At 43.5% G+C, this 21852-nt stretch overlaps 1 protein-coding gene across 1 annotated transcript in view; it reads right to left on the bottom strand.

The window, feature by feature from the left end:
- Usp46 (ubiquitin specific peptidase 46) overlaps nt 1-21852 on the bottom strand; it is a 64883-nt gene that overhangs the window by 14635 nt on the left and 28396 nt on the right. Inside the window, exons 2-4 of the mRNA XM_028780765.1 lie at nt 19499-19579; nt 15394-15607; nt 12276-12505 (exon numbers count right to left, since the gene is read on the bottom strand). Coding sequence (XP_028636598.1) covers nt 12276-12505; nt 15394-15607; nt 19499-19579 — 525 coding nt within the window. The remainder of the gene's footprint in view (nt 1-12275; nt 12506-15393; nt 15608-19498; nt 19580-21852) is intronic.

Here is a 21852-nt window from a genome sequence, read left to right as displayed (position 1 = left end):
CTCTTCTTCCTCCTATTCTCCCTCCTTCTCCTCCTCCTCCTCCTCCTTCTCCTCCTCCTCCTTCTCCTCCTCCTCCTCTCCCTCCTCTTCCTCTTCCTCCTCCTCATCCTCCTCCTCCTTTGTCTTTGGGGAGGAGGGGCAGAGCTGGGAGGTCTGGGAAATAGGTATGATCAAAGTACACTATGTGAAATTCTCAAATAATCAATAAAAATATTATGTTGGAGAAAAAAGGGTCAACAATGACCCTATAGTTACAGATTCTAGAAAAATGACCAAGAGAAATACTCAAGAGTTGCAGACATACTCTCTGATGCTATTATAGTAAACATAAAAACGTGGGCTGCCCCTGCTGACTATGAAGCATATGAATCAAGGCTAGCCACTTAGCCTCCCTATCCCTGTTTCCTCACTGGGCTAGGAAAAGCATCTCCTATGACTACTGTAAGGTAGGAAAACATACGGAGAGATTTAGCAGGTAAGTGCTCACTGATAAGTGGAGCCCAACTGTAATCCCAGAACTCGGGAGGCAGAGACAGGCAGATCCCTCTGAGTTTGAATATTCATAGCAAGTTCAAGACTGTCCAGGATTATGCAGTCTTTAATGAACAAAACAAGGGCTGGAGAGATGGCGCAGAGGTTAAGAGCACTCATTGACTGCTCTTCCAGAGGTCCTGAGTTCAATTCCCAGCAACCACATGGTGGCTCACAACCATCTGTAATGGGATCAGACACCCTCTTCTGGTGTGTCTCAAGACAACTACAATGTAGACATATACATAAAATAAATCTTTAAAAAAAAAACAAACAATAACAGAGAAACTGGGTGTAGTGGTGCACACCTTTAATCCTAGCACTTAGGAGGCAGACTGGCAGAATTTGAGGACATGCTAGTCTAAATAGTGAGTTCCAGAACATTCAGTGTTAATATATAGTGAGATCCTATCTCAAAAGAAAAGAAAAAAACAAAAGGTGCTCAGTAAATATTCACAAAGCTAGAAATGGTTTGCTACATGGTAGCTACATTAAGTAAAAAAATATATATAGTACATATATATATATGTATATATATATGTATATATATATATTATACAATTACATACACAAACTCTGTTTAAAAGGTATATGTATCTTTAGATGGACAGTCCTTCAGGCTCCCTGTCACCTGCTTTACCTGTGTGCCATGCTTTCTCTTGTTACAGTGATGCCATCTTAGTTACAAGTCATGACTACAGGCCAGTCTTGATGGCGATCAAGAGGACATTGCCATCATCACACCCTCCAGCCGTGTGTGTGTGTGTGTGTGTGTGTGTGTGTGTGTGTGTAATATTTTGAGACAGTGATTCATCATGCAGTCAGGCCTGGCCTTGAATTGAGTCCTTGATCCTCATGCCTCAGCCCTGTGAGTATTAGGACTCCAGGTGACTATAGACGGGCAGGCATATGGCAGAGCAACCAGTTCTTTCCTTTTCTTGAATCCAAGTGAAGCCCCAGAACTTGTCTCGGCCAGGGGAGACTTTAGAAGACACATTATCAGCACAGGTTGAATTGCTTTGTAAATTCATTGGTAAAATTGCTTTCCCTTTTCTAAACATATTCTAAAAATATTATATATATGTGTGTGTGTGTATATATATATACATATATACATATATACATATATACATATATATGAGTATTTGCAAACAAGTATGTCCGTGTACTACACATGCTTCTGTTGCCTCTGAATGAACTAGAAGAGGGGATCAGGCCTCCTGGAACTAGAGTTACAGAAAGTTGGGTGCTGGGACTCGAACCTGGGTCCTCTAAAGAGTAGCTAGTGTTATAAGCTATGGATCCCTCTCTCCAGAACTAAGCAACCTCTTTCTTGCACTTCTGCCATCATCATAAGAATGCTAAGCCCAGCCTACCCTGCATTCAGGAAGAAAATAGAAGACTCCAGGAACCTGGTCTCAACTTAGACACTCATCTAAAGCAAATGCCCTGGCCAACCTATGCCATAGGCATAAGCTAGCTGACCACAAACACACAACTTCAGCCCACAAACACACAACTTCAGCCAGAGCCAACCTACATCCGTCGGCCCTAAGCCAACACACTTTGCAGGGGTGATAATAATATGTGACTGTTGCTCTCCAGCCTCCGCGCTCCGACAGGAGCTGATAGCAAACAGTGAAGAACTGATACAAACACACGGCATAATACCTTTTCTATTTTCCTTACTAAAGCTCAGAAGGTTGACTTTGGCAGTAAGAAATTAAGATCCTGGTTTATTAATAATTGTGTGCTCTCATCTCTGCTTCTGCCCTTAGGGAGACAGTTTTCAATGTGACAGTTCCTCTCTCTTCTGGGAAATGAAACAACTTTTCTAGACAATATTTGGTGAAACAGCTCTCTTTTATTAGGGGGTAAGAAGGGTGCTATAAAGCTTGGGGAGTAGGAGCGGGAAGGGGTTTTCAGGGTGAGTCTACATTACTGGCTGGGGCTGAGGTGCTGGAATGCTGCATTTGCATGAAGAGGGATTCCTGGTGCTTAAACCTATAATTTAGCCATCAGGGGAACATGACTATCTCAACGGGAATTGGAGGGCTAAGCACCCTGGGGTACACAGGCCCACATCTCCCCTTTTTGTTTTATTTGAAGAGATTGGCCTGCCTCTGCCTCCTAAATGTTGAGATTAAAGGCATGCACCATCATGTCTGGCAGGAAGAGGGTTCATTAAGCCAAAAAGAAATCCTGTGGAAATCCAGATCACCAACAATGGTGAATATTTGTGTGAATGAAGAAGACGTGGATCAGTTGCCATTCTTGCTTTGCCTTTCAAAATAATTCTCATGCCTGTAGTGGTGCTAGTGCTGGTGTTGGTGCTGGTGCAGTTAAAGGGAAATGCACAGGTTGAAAATGCATGTCCGTAGACAGAAGAGTAGCAACCACCTTTTGCAAGTGCTATGCTTAGTAACTGACATAATCTCTAGTATGTAAGAGGTACATAATAAATACAGACTACAGGAATTGCTCAACTAAAGACAAACTGAACAAAGATTAAAATACCTAAATCAGTGGCCTCTCAGATGCAGAAATATGAATCACTTTCTTTTTAATACACGTTTCTCTTTTAAGATTTGCTCACAGATATTATACATTTAAATAAAGCATTCTCTTAACTGAAACAGCCCCTCTCTGGGAGAAAAATACAAGAATGATGACCAAGTGGAATCACACTAAAATTATACGGGGTAGGGTACAAAGAGGTAGGCGGGATCAGATGCAGCTCTTTTTCAGTTTAACCGTTTCTGGAGAAAGGTGGGAATCTCTTTAAGAAACAGAAGAAAGTGGCTGCACCGTTCTCAGTTCTGAAGACAAAGAGCTCTCAGGGTGAGAGCGCTAAAGCTCTGTTCAGTACATCCGCCCTGGTGGAGAGAACAAAGTCCTATCAAGATTTGTCTCTGTCCCCGCCCCAAGAAGTCACAGTCCAAATGAGTTCTACTGTGAAGGCATTTAAAATTTTGACAAGGAGGAGCTGTTTTTGTTTGTTGGTTGGTGGAGGTGGTTAGAGGATTTCTGAGGGGAGGGGGATTCTTTTCTTCAAGCAAGCTGCCAAGAAAGCATATTCTTCCTCCACACAAGGATCTGGTCAGAGGGAAGATACAGCTTGTCTCCAAGGAAACACATCACTAAAAGATTCCAGCACTCTCAGCATGAACTGCCTACAGTCGCTTCTCCTTTGCTTAATTCTGAGCCTGGTAACCTTCCCTCAAGAAAAAAAAAAAAAAGCAGCCACCCCACCCCCACTTAAAAAGAAGGGAAAGAGACCCTACTTGCTGAGTTTTAAATAACTATAACTCATTAATAGACAAAATCATTCTAAAGGCCATATTTACATCATAAGCGAGTAGGGCCATCTTTTTTTTTAAGATTTATTTATTTATTTATTTATTTATTTATTTATTTATTTAATGTATGTGAGTGCACTGTCACTCTCTTCAGACACACCAGAAGAGGGCATCAGATCCCATTACAGATGGTTGTGACCTGTCATATGGTTGCTGGGAATTGAACTCAGGACCTCTGGAAGAGCAGTCAGTGCTCTTAACTGCTGAGCCATCTCTCCAGCCCGAGTGGGGCCATCTTTAAATATGCATCTACCTCCCCCTGATTCCTTTCCTGAGTTAGTGGGAAAGCTAATAGTGTCTTAGGACTCCACCATGAAGACACTGCCCTGGTTGGTACCCGAGGATGGACTGAGGAACTTAGCCCCTGCCATCCATCTGCTCAGAATCTCCAGAGTGGATGAGCAAACTCCTGCCTCAGCTTACTCCACCGTCTGTTTGTGTGCATCTCAGAGGCTCTGCTGGAGCAGTAGGAACCTCTGAAAACTAAGGAAAAACAGTTGTAGAATTGGTACTGTTAATAAAACAGTTCTTTGCACATTAATTTGGCTCTAGTAACAAATATAAAATCTTTGCACATTAATTTGGCTCTAGTAACAAATATAAAATCTTAACGCCACAGAGAATCCCTGAGAAGCCACAGATCTTGCAAGGCAAAAACAAACAAACAAACAAACAAAAACCCTCAGCTTTACATAGAAAGAAGAATTAAAATAAACGACTGCAAGATCAAGCTCCAACTGGCCTAATAAATTTCATGGAACAACAAAGGGGCACCTGAAGGAGCAGTCAGACTCCAGTGGAAAATCCTGAAACCCCAATTCAGACAAGCGAGCTCTGATTACCCCTTAAAATAGGCCCTCCAGATCCACGGCAGAGACCATTTGTCTCCATAAATCCTTCATTTGGCATCTGTGCTACAATCATAGGCAACACTTTACCAAGAGACACTGGGCAGGATTCAAGTGTTGTCTGTAGAACTTGAAGACTGGTACAGAGGTTTGCCACAACTGGAGGAACAGAGGCTGAAGCGGGGGTGTGGGTGGGGCAAAGGCAAGGTGCCCCAGGGGCTAATTTGCTCTTCACGATCAAGGACAGCTTAATCCACTGTGAGATTTCACAAATGGGAGCTTTGGTAATTGTGACTAAAGTGAGCGGACAGCCCGCCCTAGGATCACCCTCAAAGGGGGTTCCCAAAGGAAAGTTAGATTCTTGGATTTTATTAAATCGTCTATGAAACCAGTCCTGCACATTCAACAAGCAGGAAAAGCCCAGAGGCCATTCACTTTCTAAGAAAGTCCAAGGCTTTCTAACAATTAGGGCTGGCTAAAAATGGAATGCATCCTTGGGAGATTGGATTCCCTGCCTCTGGCCAGTGTCCATTGGATGATGGTGACTAACTGGCCTGGGACACCATAGAACATACCCGGGCACAGGTTAAAACAAGGATTAGATGGTTCCTAGGAGTCTGTCCAGCTTGGAGATCTAAGAAAATAGAGGGGGCTATTCAAGTAGCCAAAGAAAGAAAAGTATATATATATATCTTTTTTCTTATCTCATATATATCTTGTCTTAAACGATTTCATCTATGGGAGGACGGTTGGATCTGGATTCTGAATAGCTCATCAAAAAGAAAAGATAAGTGCCATAGTAGATAAATTAATTATTGAGACTTGCTTTATATAATGTATACAGTTTCAAAACATCAAATTATGATCTAAGGTATACATTATATATCATCTTAAAGTAAGAATAAATAAACATGTGAGTCTTTAATTCTGTTTTCATTTTCATTATTATTTTATGTTCTATGGGTGTTTTGCATGCATGTATGCCTAGGCATAACATTTATGCTTGGTGCCTACAGAAACGAGAAGCAGGCTTTAGACCCACTAGAACTGGAGTTACAGGTAGTTCTCAGCAAGAGTAGTTAAGTACTCTTAATCATGAAGCCGTTCTTCTTATTTATTTTTATTTTATGAGTGTTTTGCCTACATGTATGTATCATGTGTATACAGTGCCCACTGAGGACAGGAGAGTGTGTTAGATTCCCTAGAATTGAAGCTGGAGCTGGTTGTGAGCGGCCATGTGGGTGCTGGAGCCAAACCTGGGTCCTCTGCCAAAGTACTGAGTGCTCTAACCACTGAGCATCTCTCCAGCCCCAGGATGTGCTCTTCAAGTCAATTCAAAAAGATTGCTCTATCCTCCAGAAAGACACACTATAACACACTAACAGTTACAATCCCGTTAGAACAAATACTTCCATATGACTGAAGAATATTTGGGGTGGAATACTTGGATGCAGGTTCCTGTCTGAGCTAACCCTTCAGGAAATAAGGTCAGAAAGCAACTTCTGCAGCCCAAATTCTTCATGCAATATTTGCATGTGAGGGACCATTTGTTCTGTTTGTAGGTTTCTGTTTTGGTTTTTTTTTTAAGCTATAAATATGGATGAGCCTATTATCAGAGTCATCCTGAAAATCCACCCAGAATGCTGCCAAGGTGGATTTACTAACAATGTTCAATTACAACCGCCAAGGAGGGGCCAGCTGTAGACGTGCTGCAGTCTTCCCAGCTCAGCTGCAAAGCCAGAACACAGTGCCACACTGCTCTGCTTTCTGCCTCGGAAGCACATGGAATAGCCTGCACTTCCTTCACAGGGTTTAGTTTTGAGACTGTAATTACATAACTGATTATTCATCTTGTCCTTCAGATCCGGTTTTATGGTAGAAATCAAGAGAAACAGGGCGAGCATCCCCAGCCTTCATCTCTACACAGCGGTGTGTGTTGGAAAGCCGTTCACTCAATATAAGAACACTGACACAGCCGCTAGAGAGCAAAGGTGATATCAGAGAGGGAAGGACACGCTGAGGGTGCTCACACGAGTACGAGGAAGACAGCTCAGTGGGTGAGAGCTCTTCTTCCTTGCAAGCATGAAAACCTCTCTGCAGAACTCTAGCACCCGCATAAAAAGCAGGTACATATATGTGCCCATGTATGTACCCCAGCTGTAGCTTGTTAGCCACAGTCTAGGGGAGAAACAACTGACTCCTGGCTCAGTAAGAAACTCTTTCTCAAGGAACTAAGGCAGAAAGCAATAGAGGAAGACACCTGACATCCTCCTGTGGTCTCCGTGTGTCCATGCATGCCTGCCTGCACGCACTTGTATATACACTATACAAAAAAAATAGAGAGAGGTGGGGAGAGAGGCAGAGAGAGAGAGAGAGAGAGAGAGAGAGAGAGAGACAGACAGACAGACAGACAGACAGACAGAAATAGAATGCTCACATAGTGGAATGCTCACATAGGGTGTAAACTGGTATAGTATCTTGGGAACTGGATACATTCTAATGATAACAATGATGAACATAGTCTCATACATCTACTTTCACGAGACACAGAATAATCTCCTAGAGAACATGGATTCTGTGGCTAGATTTTATGTATTACGATATCCATGAGAGCATCGTTCACAGTATTTGCCCCAAAGGAAAAATGACCAGATAGTCATCAACCGTAAAGTCAGTGAATGAATGTCATTATGCATCCACTAAGTCACCACATGGCAATAACAAGGACTGAGCTACGACATCGCGCAAAGATATAGTGACCCTCGCCGGGGATGCTAACCAAGGGAAGCGAGACACAAAAGGCTTCGTGGCCGTTCACGGAAACAGTAAAACAAGCCAAACTGAACCACGAATGTTAAAAGTATGAAGAAAAGCAGTGAGTCCTGGCAGCCATGCAGAGGACAGAGAGATTGGAATGAAGGCAAACTCTTTACAGAAGTGTGGTTTACAAATATTTTGATTCCCAAAACAGACAAGCATATGAGAGAGAGTCGAGTCAATTTCACTAAAAACTAGTGGGGAAAAAAATGTTAAAAAAGAAAATTACAAATCAAAATCCAAAAGACAAAAGAGCAAGCTACTTGGTTACTACAAAAACACAAAGCAGAGTTCAACACAAGTAACTAACTCTCCTAAGCAGACACCGTGTGAGAACCAACCGGCTTTACCTAGTACACCTGAAGACACACATGTTCTATGACCTGCAATTCTGTGCCTGAGGGATCCCTAGAAAGAAGTTGCATACACATACACACACACACACACACACACACACACACACACACACACACCCCAGATGTGTGTAAGAGGGATTCCAGCACTGTTGTCTCAGAGAAAGCTTAAACACCAGATTATCATCAAAGAATGGAAAGATAAGCTGTGGTACATTCCGGAAATAAAATACTACACAGCAATTAAAAACAACAAACCACACTATACACAATCAAATGGCTGAATCTTAACAAGCACAAGAAAAACAAGTTTAGAAGACTATCTGTATAGACCCACACACCTACACATAACTAAGAATAATAAAAAAAATTAATATTCTTAAAAACTGCGAAGCGAGTGCTAAGAATATATAAAGCTGAAAATAATGATAACATCGGAGGTAGAGGGTGAGAGGAGAAAAGTGAGAATGGGAAGGATTCAGAGGGTGACGGTGCTGGTGACAGAGTGAGAGACGTGGTAGGGACTGGGCAAGGTTTTGTTTTTAAGATGCCGCTCCAAAATCAGCTTTTTCCAATGGAGAAGCACTGGGCAGTTCAAAATGTAGAAAATACTACAGGACAAACAACCTGATTTCTTCAACAAATTAATCACAAGAAGGGAAAGGGAGGGTGGGGGATAAATTATAGATTAACACACATACTGGTATTCAGATCATAAATTAACCAACATTTGGACTGGAGAGATGGCTCAGTGGTTAATCACTTGCTGTGTAAGCAGGGGGACTCGGAGTTTGGAGTCCCAGAATACACTTAAATGCTGAGTGGGCATGGCAACCCACTTTTCACTTCTGCCTTGAAGACAAGAGAATGGGGATCCCCAAAACAAGCTGGCTCTGGAGATCAGCCGTGTCAGTCACTCTGAGCTTCATGAAGAGACCCAGAAGAGCGATGGAGGATGATTCTGACATCAAGTTCACGCCCCCACATGCATGTGGACTCTCATGCACTCGCCCCGGCCACACACACACACACACACACACACACAAAATAGAAAATTAAAAAATATAATTAACCAACTGCTACAAAAACAGGACATAATCAGGCAGACTTCAACACTGAGCGAATAACAGCAGAACTTCTTTGAGATGTGAAAATTGTATTGTGCTTTTTAAAAGACTTAATTTTTAATGATCTGTATAGATAGTAAGTAAACTGCAAGTGAAATGATATCTGGGGTGCGTTTATAAAATAAACCAGGTTGAGGGGGGAGAGGTGTGGAAGGAGAGGAGGATGAGCTGGAGTTAGCTCGTCAAGCCTCGGGCTCACACACACCATGCATTGTACTGTTCTCACTTTTTGCAGTCACTTAAACTTTACTGAAAAAGAAAGTATAAAGGGTCAGAAAACAGGGAGGCAAGGGAGGCAGGCAGAGATCCAGAGAAGTAAGATTGTGCCAAAGATGCTTTAGTGGGTACATTTGTAAATTCTCAAGAGCTTATCTCTAGGCTTACATAATCACTATTTCTTTTTTTAGAAAAATGTTATAAATTTATCATCTCCAGATGGAAAGAATACTTGCAATTTCTAGTCTCCTTTTGACTTATATGTGTTTTCTAACCATTTCTGTGAGGAACGCATGAGAATCTTGATTCAAACACTGTTGAAAAGGACATCAAAAAGATTGTCAAAGATGCAGAGCCTCCTGTCTCTCTTTGATGCTGAAGAATGAATCTACATTTCTTAGCTGTTTAAGAATCACAGCTTGCAAAGGGCTGTTGTGACTTCCCAAAACTGTCATTTCCACTCAGGAAAGCTAGGGCGTGTGGAGAAATGGAGACTTTGGTCATGTATGTGGTCAAGAAAGCTCAGTTTCTCTCTCTGCACCAGAGGAACACCCTTGTCAGAAGCCAACAAGGTAGGCTCCTGACCTGAGAACTGGGATAAGCCTCTATCTATCCTTTGAGGGCTCGCTTCTTCAACTGTGGATTGTGACCCCACATGGCTTCACATAACAAACGGGGGAGCTACAGAAAAATCTAGTAATAAACGGGTTTCAACCACACAATGGCCAAAATCAAACGCACAATGAACCTGGGGTGTTTCTGTCAGCCCTCACCATGTTACTCCGACACTTCCCTGAAGTCTTGATTCTGAACATACAGCACACACATTTAACACCACGTACACCGTCCCAATGCTGCCAACGAATACTGCCCGAAACATGTGGGCTCAGACGACTGTACTTTATAACTGCAGTGATGTCCTGCACAAGTTTTCTGCTCTTATAAAAACAATGGTTGAATTATAGTCTTCTGCCACCACTCCTCAGCAGGTAAGCATTAAAACCAGTATATGTTTGGATTGTGTTAGTCTTTTTTTTTTTTTTTTTTTTTTTTTTTGGTTTTTGAAGACAGGATTTCTTCATGTTGCCCTGGATTCGCTGTGTAGACCAGGCTGACCTTGAACTCACAGAGACCCACCTGTCTCTGCCTCCTGAGTATTAAAGGCATGTGTCACCACACATAGCTAGGCTGCTTAATTTTAAAAACTTCTGTTGCAGTTACTGACTTGAGCTTTTTTTAAATATTGCTTAGTGGGGGCCAGAGAGATGGCTCAGTGGCTGAGTGGTGTATGTTCTGAACACACACTGCTCTTGTTCAGGACCTGTATTTGGGGCCCAACACCTACACAGGGCAGCGCCTATAACTCCAGTTCCCGGGGATCCAAGAGCCTCATGTCCTCAAAAGGTGTCTGCTTGAATAAACTCACACAGGCACACACACACTCACATACAAGAAAAATAAATAAAAGCATCTTTTAAAAGCACAAATACAGAAATTGCAAAATTAATTCTGTCTTGGGATTCGGATAGGATGTCCAACACTTTAGGAAGTAGCCCCAAACACACTTCTGCCATTTTTTCTTAAGTGTTTATGTGCAGCAGGGTTCTCAGCACTGATGATTATAAAATCAAAATATTGATCACCTCTGAAAAAACACTGAAGGTGTTCTGCGTCCCACAGAATCAAAGAGTCAGCCATGATTGAATTCTTGGTGTGAAAATAAACAAGTATACACATCCCATTAGAATACGAGTACGGTTTCAACTGTAATAAACGGCAAAATTATATGGACCCCAGAGAACAGTTGTAAAATAAATTTATGATTATTGTAAATGTTTGGGTTTTATGTCTACTTTATAAACCAGTCATATAAAAATTTCTTGGGCTAAAAATAGGTCACAAGTTGAAAAAAAAAAAAAAGGCTAAGAAGCTCTGGTTTAAATCACCCATGAGGGATGGCTCCGCAAACATCAGTGGGGCAGACCATCAGAGGGGCCTTTAGCAAATCCTGGTAGAACTACTTATCTTTTCTCCCCAGACAAATGTCTATTCAACCAGGTCTGTCTGAGTCAAGGAATCTGAGAGTTCTAACGGGACACAGACTTTCCGTGGGTTTAGCAGTTGGGATAAATGACAGACGGCATCCATTATAGACTTCACTGTGTGTCAAGTACAGCTCCGCGTTAAACAGATGCCACCAAATCCACTCTTCCCAGACGCCGGTGCAATAATGTGCTCGTCATCCCTGCTTCACAGATGAGGCCAAGGAAGACAGAGAAGAAAACTGCAATGTCATGGGAAGGTTAGAAATCTCTTTGAGAGTCAGGGCTAGCACAAAACTCAGGCAGCTGGACTCTTACCTAGCAAAATATGAAGCTACTCTCCAAGTTTAAGTTAAGTATAACAAGCAAATATGTCACTCTGAGTCACTCCCTACAGAAGATAGCCTTAAATCCAAATGACTTTAAGGGCCTTTCATGTGCTAGACACAACCAAGGACACAGGATCACCCAATACCCAAAATAACGCTGTGACGGGCCACTCACTTACCCAGCTGAGTACAAACAGGAGTCAATCTTCCTTTCCCTCTAAGTAGGATACACCACAATGGACTCCCAGAAGTCAGGGCAATGGTTTCCACATCACACCTGACCTCTTCATGATGAGAACCTTATTAAGTGGGTCACGGTCTAGTCCAGTACTTCAGTGTTTAGCCCTAAAATCCATCCATGGAGTACTGTAACCCGACATCTTGTCTCTCAGCAGGTAGAGGCGGAGAAAGGGGTGGGTGGAGCAAGCTGGCTAGCCAATCACTGTGTGCCGGATACTTGTCTCCAACACTCTGCTCCCACCGGCTGAGACAGACATCACCATGAACCCAAACTTCTAAGAGTTTGCCTCTGAGCTCCGGAAGCATAATAAACAGGATAGTTCACTCATACTGAAGGCAACGGTAAGCATGAGATATCTCAATACACATATACAAGGAAGATGGACACACACACACCCCGCCCCAGTACTCACAGTTTCACAGTTCAAACATCGAGTTTCGTTAGTGAGTGTTCCCTGAAAAATCTCGTGGACCCAGGTGAGTTCTGGCTTATTATTCTCTGCCGGTTCGTTCATGTTGCCATTTTTTAATTTCCCGTTTTGTTTTTCCTGTTTCTTCTCTTCCTGCAGGATGTCCGCAATAGTGTTTAGCAAATAATTTAAAAATTCGTGAGCGTCCTGCTGCATGTAGTTATCAAAGAGATCTGGAAAGGAGAAGGCCATCATTTCACACTCTGCAGCTTGAAGAGCGAACAGACATTTTTAGTTTCCATGACGAGCTTCGGTAACTATATCCAAAGACTGGACAGGCATAGCATAGAAATGTATTTCATCTCTACTGTGCAATTACAAACGAGTAACTTCCAAAAAGAATCATTCTGTTCCGTTTCCTACCACCTACCAAAAACTAATATCCCTTATCTCCCCACCGTCGTGTATAACAACGATCCAAAGTTTAATTCATTCTAGAAAAGAACCAAAGTTACGAGACAAAAACCTTGATTAAATATCTATTGGTTTTGCCTGTACGCATGCCGTGTGTATGTTAGAGGGAGGAGTATTCTTCTGAGCAGGTGCACACTTGTGCAAGCGTGAGTATTAAGAGGGCAGAGACTGACATTGGCGGCTTCCTCAGTCACACTCCACTTTATCTGTTAAGAAAGGGTCTCTCCCTAACTCGTTAACTCCAGCACACACTGATTGGCTAGCCAGCTTGCTCCACCCGCCCCTTTCTCCGCCTCCACCTGCTGGGATTACAAGCAGGCTACCACACCTGCCCTGCTGGCCCGCCCCTTTCTCCGCCTCTGCCTGCTGGGATTACAAGCAGGCTACCACACCTGCCCTGCTGGCTTTGAGCTCTGGAGATCTGAACACTAATCCTTTCACTTGCTTCCGTACTTTATCTATTGAACCCCTAAATAGCGATTCTTAATATGTGACCCCCAATGACTAATTAGTCATTGAGTCATCTTACCATAGCAACTAAATTCTCTTCCCGAGAGTCATATTAAACCTTAAGACCAGCCTGGAAGACTCTTACATGAAAGATGAAAGAAATGTGAAGTATATGTGAACAGATAACGTTCCCATAGTGCTCCTAAAACAAATGCAAATGCCCTAAGTCTACTGCTGCCACTGCTATTGGGACAGGCAAGCAGCTAGGAGCCCCTACTGCTAGTCCGACTGTTCACCACCGCTCACCACTGACCACAACCGCTCACCACTGCTCACAACTGATCACAACCGCTCACAATCACTCACCACTGCTCACAACTGCACTGGGATGGTTGGTTTCCTTCTTTATTCAAATCACGTTTATTCTAGCATACATACATATTACAACTTCTAAAGCTAGCTATCAAATTAAACAAAACTTTGTAAAACAGACACTGGGTTAACCATGTAAATTCATTGGAGTAAGGCGGAATTTAGGGCAGATACAAGTTGCTACATTAAATAGTCCAATAACCAGAAAAATCAGTGTAAATCTTCTGGAATACACAACATGTTTCTATCACCCGCCCCCCCCCCCCGCCAAAAACAAAAAACAAAAAAGATACTGACTGGAAACCTTGCCACTGACTTCTGCAGTATTACTCGCCTCACCCAACCAAATTAACTCAGAGGAGGAAGGATAGGTTCCAGAGGGTTCTACTCTTGCTTGCTCAGTCCCAGTCACTGGAACAATGGAGTATGGCAGAAGCCATCCACCTCACGGTGCACAGGAGACACAGAATGAGACAGGGGCTAGGAACCAGATGTCCCCTTCAAAGGCTCACTCCTGTGATCTGCTTCATAGCTACAGCCCAGATCCTAAAGTTTCCATGACCTTCTGGAACAACATCACCAACGGAGAATCAACAACCCCAGACTGATCATCCACGATCCTATGGGGACATGTGTCACCCAAACTATAGCACCCTGTTACTTCTAACACGCCAGAGCCTCGTTAGGTAACCTGTGTTTGCTGCTTTCACAGTTCATTAGGTAGTGCTGCTCTGCTCAGGGAGTGCATCACCACGTTTAATCCTAGGAGGATAGCACTCAAAAGTCTGTCTTAGACAGTTTTATTTTACCCTTACAATAATCCTTTCCCAGAGTGCAGCGTATTAAAAAAAGAAGAGAAAGAAATCATTCTAAATGAGATGTCAAATATTAATTTTTAAATTTATATTTGTTTTTTGTTTCACATATAATGAGAAAAGAAGAAATATCTTCTGCTGAGCAGTGGTGGTGCACTCCTTTAAGCCCAGCACTCCAGAGACAGATGCAGGGACAAGGAGGATCTCCATGAGTTCAAGGCCAGACTGGTCTACAGATTAAGTTCCAGAATAGCCAGGGCTATAAAAAGAAACTCTGTCTTTTCTTTATCCTCTCCCCTTTCTAATTTAATTAATTAATTAGTTATCTGATTAGTTAATTAATTAAATTATAAAGAGAGAGGATAGATTAATTAACTGATTAAGTTCCACGTTTGTAACAGGATCTAAATGTGTAGGTAGCCTGCCCCCACTCTCTAATTTATGTGTGTGGGGTGTCTATGCAATTGTATATGACACATAAGATATTAGATCTTCTGGAACTGGAGTTACAGGTGGCTATGAGCCACTCAGTATGGGTCCTGAGAACCAAACTCGAGTCCTCTGGAAGGGGACAGTACACTTCTAAAATGCTCACTTTTAACTACTGAGCCATCACTCCAGTCCCTGAAACTTCTTTTCTTAAAAAAACAAAAACAAAAAACAAAACAAAACAAAACAAAACCACTGACTGACCATACTTACTCTCCCTAAAAAATTAAATGAGCTTTTCGTTTTGAGGCTACACAGAACCACTGCTGTTCCTCATTCCAAAGCCTGGAACCCACGATGACCGCAGCAGAACCAGGGCCGTTCCCCTTCTCGCAGCCACTAACCCATGATAACCTCAGCAGAACCAGGGCCGTTCCCCTTCCTGGAGCCACCAACCCATGATGACTGCAGCAGAACCAGGTCGTTTCCCTTCCCACAGCCGCTAACCCATGATAACCTTAGCAGAACCAGGGCTGTTCCCCTTCCCGGAGCCACGAACCCACGATGACCGCAGCACTCACCGTTCTCTTTCCTCAGCCTTGAAATGAACTTCTTTGGTGGGATAACGCCAACCTTCTTCTTCTGCGTGGCAATGCTGTGGAAAAGGTCTGCCAGGCATGTCAACAGGTTTTCCTTCTTTTTTTGTTGGGCCTTGTATGCCAACACATTCTCCCGGAACGGCCGGCAGAAGTACAACGCTTGAAGCACAGAGTTACAGTAGCATGTGTTTCCAAACTGCCAAAGCACAAGAGGAGTGGCGGGAATCATTGTCTGGGCAAGCCACCTCTGGACAGGGGAGGAGAGGGAGGTGCCAGGATCCAGGAACCTGCCAATCCCTGTATTCCCATATTGGAGCCAAACATGTCAAGTTAGGTAATGGTGGATCTGATCAACAAGGACAGGAACAAAAGGGTACAGCAGTGGTTCTCATCTTTCCTGATGCTGCGACCCCCTGATGATGTGGTGACACCCTCAACTATAAAACTATTGCTGTTGCTACTTCATAACTGTAATTTTGCTACTGTTATGAATCATAATGTAAATATCTGTGTTTTCTGATCATCTTAGGCAACCCCTGTGAAAGGGTAAATGGAGCTTCAGAGGGGTCACAATCCATAGGTTGAGAACCACTGGGTCATATAGCCATCCACCCACACCCCCTCCTTAGCTATAGTGTTACTTGACATGCTTGAGGCAAGAGGACCATTGCAAGTTGGAAGCCATCCTGGACCACACAATGAGTTCCAGGCAGCTTGAGCTATACAGGAATGACCTGTCTCACAAAACAAAACAAAACAAAACTCTCCCATGACTATAAAAATCAAAATCAAAAAGAAACTGAAGGGGCTGAGGATATAGCTCAAGAGGAGATGTGTGTGTGTGTGCGTGTGTGTGCGTGTGTATGCATATATGTGTGTATGTGTGTATGTGTGTGTATGTGTATATGTGTGTATGTGTGTGTATATGTGTGTATGTGTGTGTATATGTGTGTATGTGTGTGTGTGCATGTGTGTGTATGTGTGTGTATTGTGTATATGTGTGTGTATGTGTGTATATGTGTATGTGCATGTATGTGTATGCATGTGTATGTGTGTGTGTATGTGTGTGTCTCTCTCTGTGTGTGTATGTGTGTGTATATGTATGTGTGTGTATGCATTTGTGTGTGTATGTGTCTGTGTGTGTATATGTGTGTGTACATGCATATGTATATGTATAGATACATGCACATACAATGGAGGGAGTGGGTGGGTGTGTATTTAAGGAGTTAAGAACCGCTTGCTCAAACAAAGCCTTTAAGGAACAGAGTTTGTTTAGGGCTACAGTGGCTGCCGCCCCACAGTACAAAATCTCACCTACTCCAACGCAACAGAGCAAGAAGCCCCTCCATAGGCGCCCCTCCCTTCGTCCCGCCTCTTTTCTTCTAAGTAACCCTGCCTTGCGTTTTGTCCAAGGTGGCAATTGTCCCAGTGTGGTATCACACAAGTCCCTGGTTCCTCTGGAATCAGATTAGGGCCCACACAGCAACAATCTATCCCTTTCCAGTCACAGACACTGAGAATTTGACCTCAGACGGGAAAGTCATTATCTCACTGGTTTCTAAGTGACTGGAAGCCCAACGCTGATGGAGGCCCCAGCTGAGACCTGTATTTTAAAGCTGTTCCCACTCAGTAAATGAACAGGAAGAAATTCCAAAGAAATAACAAGATCCATAGCCTAGATTACAAAATGCTGTAGAGGTCAAATGGAACATGGGCATCTCTGAAATGGCTTTGTGGCTAGGACATCTTCAGTGCCTATATATTCTGATTCTCCCTGACACAATCATGTAGCAGGTGACAAACCTTTCACACAGAGGCTGGCACCTTCATAAATGACAAGGAATCATAAATGAAGCTATTAATAGATACAGTTCTCATAATTCTTCTACAAGATAAGCAGCAGACTTCATTCTCTCTCCGTAGTCTACATTTCTATATTCCTTAGTTAGAGAAGAATTCCCAGGAATTGAATAACTCTCTTCAGAGAGTTAAGTGGATGTCCATGCACGATTGCTAAAATAAATTGTATTAAAATTCGAAGACTGAGTTTTGCCAATATGATATCCTGTATTTCCAGGGCCTATGTGGCCTTCCTCTGTTCAGTTTCAATATCTTTTTTTTGGGGGGGGGGGTTGGTTTCTCGAGACAGGGTTTCTCTGTGTAGCCCTGGCTGTCCTGGAATTCACTCTGTAGACCTGGCTAGCCTTGAACTCTCGAACTCAGAAATCTGCCTGCCTCTGCCTCCCAAGTGCTGGGATTAAAGTCGTGCGCCACCACCGCCTGGCTGGTTTCAATATCTTTTACCCAGACACCCTACAGTCACAACAGCTCTGATCTAGTAGTCAACTCTAAAGAAATAAAAGGAATATTTTTCAAGTGTCTACAACATACCTTGGCCTCTCATCAGGGCCTCACATAGTGGCACTCCCTGACTCCCCTTTCTCTCATTCATTCTTCACTGACACTCAAGAGGGAGAAGCCACTGCACCCACAACTAGTAAAAATGGGAATGAAGGAGCAGAAAGTCCAAGTTCCTCGCCTGGGATTGATCACACAACCAGTTAACAGTAGAGGGAGAATTCAAATGTAGCTCTTTCCTTTATACCTAATGTAGCATTTAATTGCAAAGAACGTGTCCAACTTCTCCAAGCACACCCCACAGCAGGATACTGGCCGACTGGCAGAGCAGCTGCTTCAGAAACCCACGTGTCTGGGAGCTAACACACTTGGCACCTAAAACTTCTATTCAATAAAGATACAGTGACGTAGAAACTCCATAGAGGTGATGAGTGACATCACTTTAGCACATGGCTCTGCTATCAAGGAAGCAGAACAGTAAGTAAAGCCAGACGCTAAGGGGCTCCCGCCTAGCAGGAAGAAAACCAGTGTTTCGGAACAGTTTCCTCCAAGATTGAAACTCTCCATCTGTTAGAGAAGCTCCTTACATAGGAAAAGTGAAAAATCTCCAAATAGTTTCAGGAAGTCCCTGAAACTGACCAGATTCACTAGGCCCCTCCCTGTCAAAAGTAAACAGCTAAACTACAAAGAAGACTCTAGGAAGAACAAAAGCTGCCAAGAAGGCTCAGACTGGAACAGCTGTGTGGAAGAGGCAGAAACCAGTTGAGCTGCTTGGAAGAGGTTTAGACTAGGTGTCACTTGGAAAGGACACTCTCCACCCTGCTGAGCTGGCTGCAGGCTGTGCAGTGTGCTCCAGGTTCCCAGCTCGGGTGAGCCTTGGTGATGCAGCTGTCTTTGAGTCATTTCTGCTCCTGTGAGTAACCCCTCACCCATACTCCTGTAACCCCAATAAAATTCATCGGTTCATCAAACTAAACTTTGGTAGTAACTGTAATTTGATCTCACTATCTGAGGTGAGTGGATATATGGGTTGCGTCTCCCTAGGAAAAGTTTTGTCACACAACCATTGGGGCCAAGTAATTCTGGGATAAATGATTCTTGGTTCTTGACTGACAGCCCTCCCCTACCTCAAGTGGAGATTCTATCTATGTGTATAACTACAGATCTCTAATATAAGCTGTATTATTAGTCAAGCACAGGTAAGCAGCTCCCAAGTCTTAAACCTCACCATGTATTGGCCCATACCAAAACAAAGACCGAGAGGCCCATGCTGTGAGAAAGGGGGAGAAAGCAAAGCAGGTTTGGCTGCACACTAATGAAATCGCTGTGAAAGTGACACATACAAAGGGAAGCCCTAGAGGCACCTGGGAAAGGGGATGCAAATTCAATCAATCATGGAGCAAATAAGTCCTTTGCTGGGGACAACTATTAGAATATTTTAAAAAGTAGATTAAAATGCCCTCCTCCAGCATCTGACTCTACTACTAACTAAAGCACACAGTTATTTAAATAAAGATGCTAGTGGTGTCGGAGAGTTGGGAGTGCTCAGACAGAGGCAAGTTCAAGGCCAGCCAGGTCTACAGAATGAGTTCAGGACCAACACAGCTACATAGCTACATCTTCTCTTCCAAAAACAAAGCAAAACAAAAAAATAAACAACAAAAACAAACAAAAAAGTCATCAGAGTTACATCAAATACCCTAAAACATAAGAAACAATCAATACTTACATTGACCAATCCGAAGTAGTGTTCATTGATCGGAAACTGCTCTGGTCCAATGTCTTTTTCCAGAGCAGAGGCATTGGTGCCCTACAAGAAAACATAATGACAGTTCTGTGGCAGGAAAAGAGATGAGGAAGTGGGGTGACAGGAGCTGGTCCACTCCTGAAACAAGCATCCCTTGTTAGCAGCGTATGCCGGATGTGCGACACTACAAGTAAACCTGGGAACTCAGTAGTGAAGCTTTCACTGAATTCCTTACCCGGTGTACTTGTGGCCCCAGACCCTGAGCTTTCCCTTAGGAAAGGATATTTGAGATAGATACACAAATAACAAGCTGATCTTCTGACTAAAACACTCCAGACGGCTGCGGAAACAGAGGGCCTGGAAGATGGGACCATTTTCAACGTCAGTTATCTTCATTCTGCTGAGGCGCTCCCACACACCTGCTCAGCCAGGCACTAATCTCTAGGTCCAGGCATTAATGAGAATGGTGAAGAGACAGACATCCATGCCAGCTCTCATGGGGTTCCCATTTTCGTACATGAAGATGGCCTGAAGCCCAAAGAAGGCCTATCAGACAATACACTGGGAGCTGGTGAGCACGGCGAAGGAGAATAAGCTCAGAGATGGGCTGGGGCCGGCGGGGATGCTACGGCTGAGAAGCCTGTAAGCGTAAAGGCTACACACCTGCACCATTAAGTAGAGAACTGAGGGAAGGAGAAGGCTCTGTGTCCAGACAATGTTGCAGATAATGGAAGGATCCAGTGTGAGTCCTGACAGCTGTCGGATGCATCGGATTGCTAAGCCTGGAAGGATCCAGTGCGAGTCCTGACGGCTGTCGGATGCATCGGATTGCTAAGCCTTGTGATACTGCACCATGGCACTAACGGCTCCTGTGCCGTCTGTGCCAGGGACTCTGCAGTTTATCCTCACGACGCTCATAAGAACTAGACTATGTGTGATGGCTATTCCCAGTTGTCTACATCCGGAAGTAACTTAAAACCCAAGAAGCTGGGTATACCTGTGAGGGATTTTTCATAATTCATCTGCAATGGGAAGACCCATTCTAATCCAGATCTTTAGAGGTGGGAAGACCCACCTTTAATCTGGGCCACACCTGCTGGCAGCCAATCTAAGGAACATGGAAGAAAGAATCTTGCTTTCTTTGCCCGCTTGTTCTCGCTCTCGCTGGCAAGTGTGATCCTTCACTGGCAGTAGAGCCTACTGCTTCCGGATTCTAGCTGAAGGCCAGCTGAGGTATGTATAAGGCCTCATGAACTGAACATCTCCTAGATTTTCGGGTCTTCAATTGGGAGACAGCCATTATTGAACCAGCTAGACCACAGCCTGTAACCAACCCCCAAAGGCTGAACTCAGGGATCAGTTTCAATCTTATCCAAATGTTGCACAAAGCCTATCCATCAAAACAGTGATGAAGCTCCCACCTGGGGCCAGCCACTGGTGATGGATGGTCATTTCTCCCTAAGATCTGAATGAGCTAACCATAAGGGGAAAAATAGTTCACTCTAGTCAAGTATACAGTCATCACTGACCACAGGGAACAGGTTCCAGATCCCTGGAAAGACACTCAGTTCCCTTACATGAATGGTATAGTAGTTGCTTATAACCTACGCATACCCTCCTCTATGCTTTACATCTTTCCTGCATTATTTATTATACCCAATATAATAAAAACACTAAGTAAACTGTTGGTACACTGTATAGTTTACGGAATAAAGACAAAGTCTGAGTGCTCAGTACGGATGAACTGTTTCTGATCTGTATTGGGCTGCTCTGTGCATACAGAGCCCATACATGCAGGGGGAGTGGTGGATAGATCAGAGCCCTTTGCTGATGCTGTTCCCTGACCATCTGCAGCCTTCTAATTCTCAGGCTATTACAGAAGACTCATAGCTCACAGAGACACAAGGATTTGGGACACAGAGAACAGAAAGCTAAGCATTTTATATTTAGAAAGTAATACTACTGGGCCTGGGGGTGAGGGATGATTCACTGAGTTAAGAGTGTATACTGCTTTTCCAGAAGACCTGAGTTTGATCCTCTGGCACCTAAGTCACAAGGCTCCCAGCAGCCTATAACTCCAGCTCCTGGGGACCTGGTGCCCTCTTGATTCCGCAGACACCTGCACACATATATACAGGCGGGCAGGCAGATACACAAACACACACATACGGGGGAGGGGGAAGGGAGGGAGAGGGGGAGGGAACAGAATAAAACTTTAAGAGATTTCTAATGCTGCATTTCTTTTATTTATTCTTTATGTGTATGAATGTTTTGCCTGCATGTGTATAAGTCTGCTCTGTGCCCACCTGCTACCAGAAGAAGGTATCAGATTCCCC

This window comes from Grammomys surdaster, unplaced genomic scaffold (genome assembly GCF_004785775.1).
Source record: "Grammomys surdaster isolate TR1022 unplaced genomic scaffold, NIH_TR_1.0 372, whole genome shotgun sequence".
Lineage (NCBI taxonomy): Eukaryota > Metazoa > Chordata > Mammalia > Rodentia > Muridae > Grammomys > Grammomys surdaster.
The sequence above is the reverse complement of the archived record's forward strand: the minus strand, read 5'-3'. Positions and strand labels throughout refer to the sequence as shown.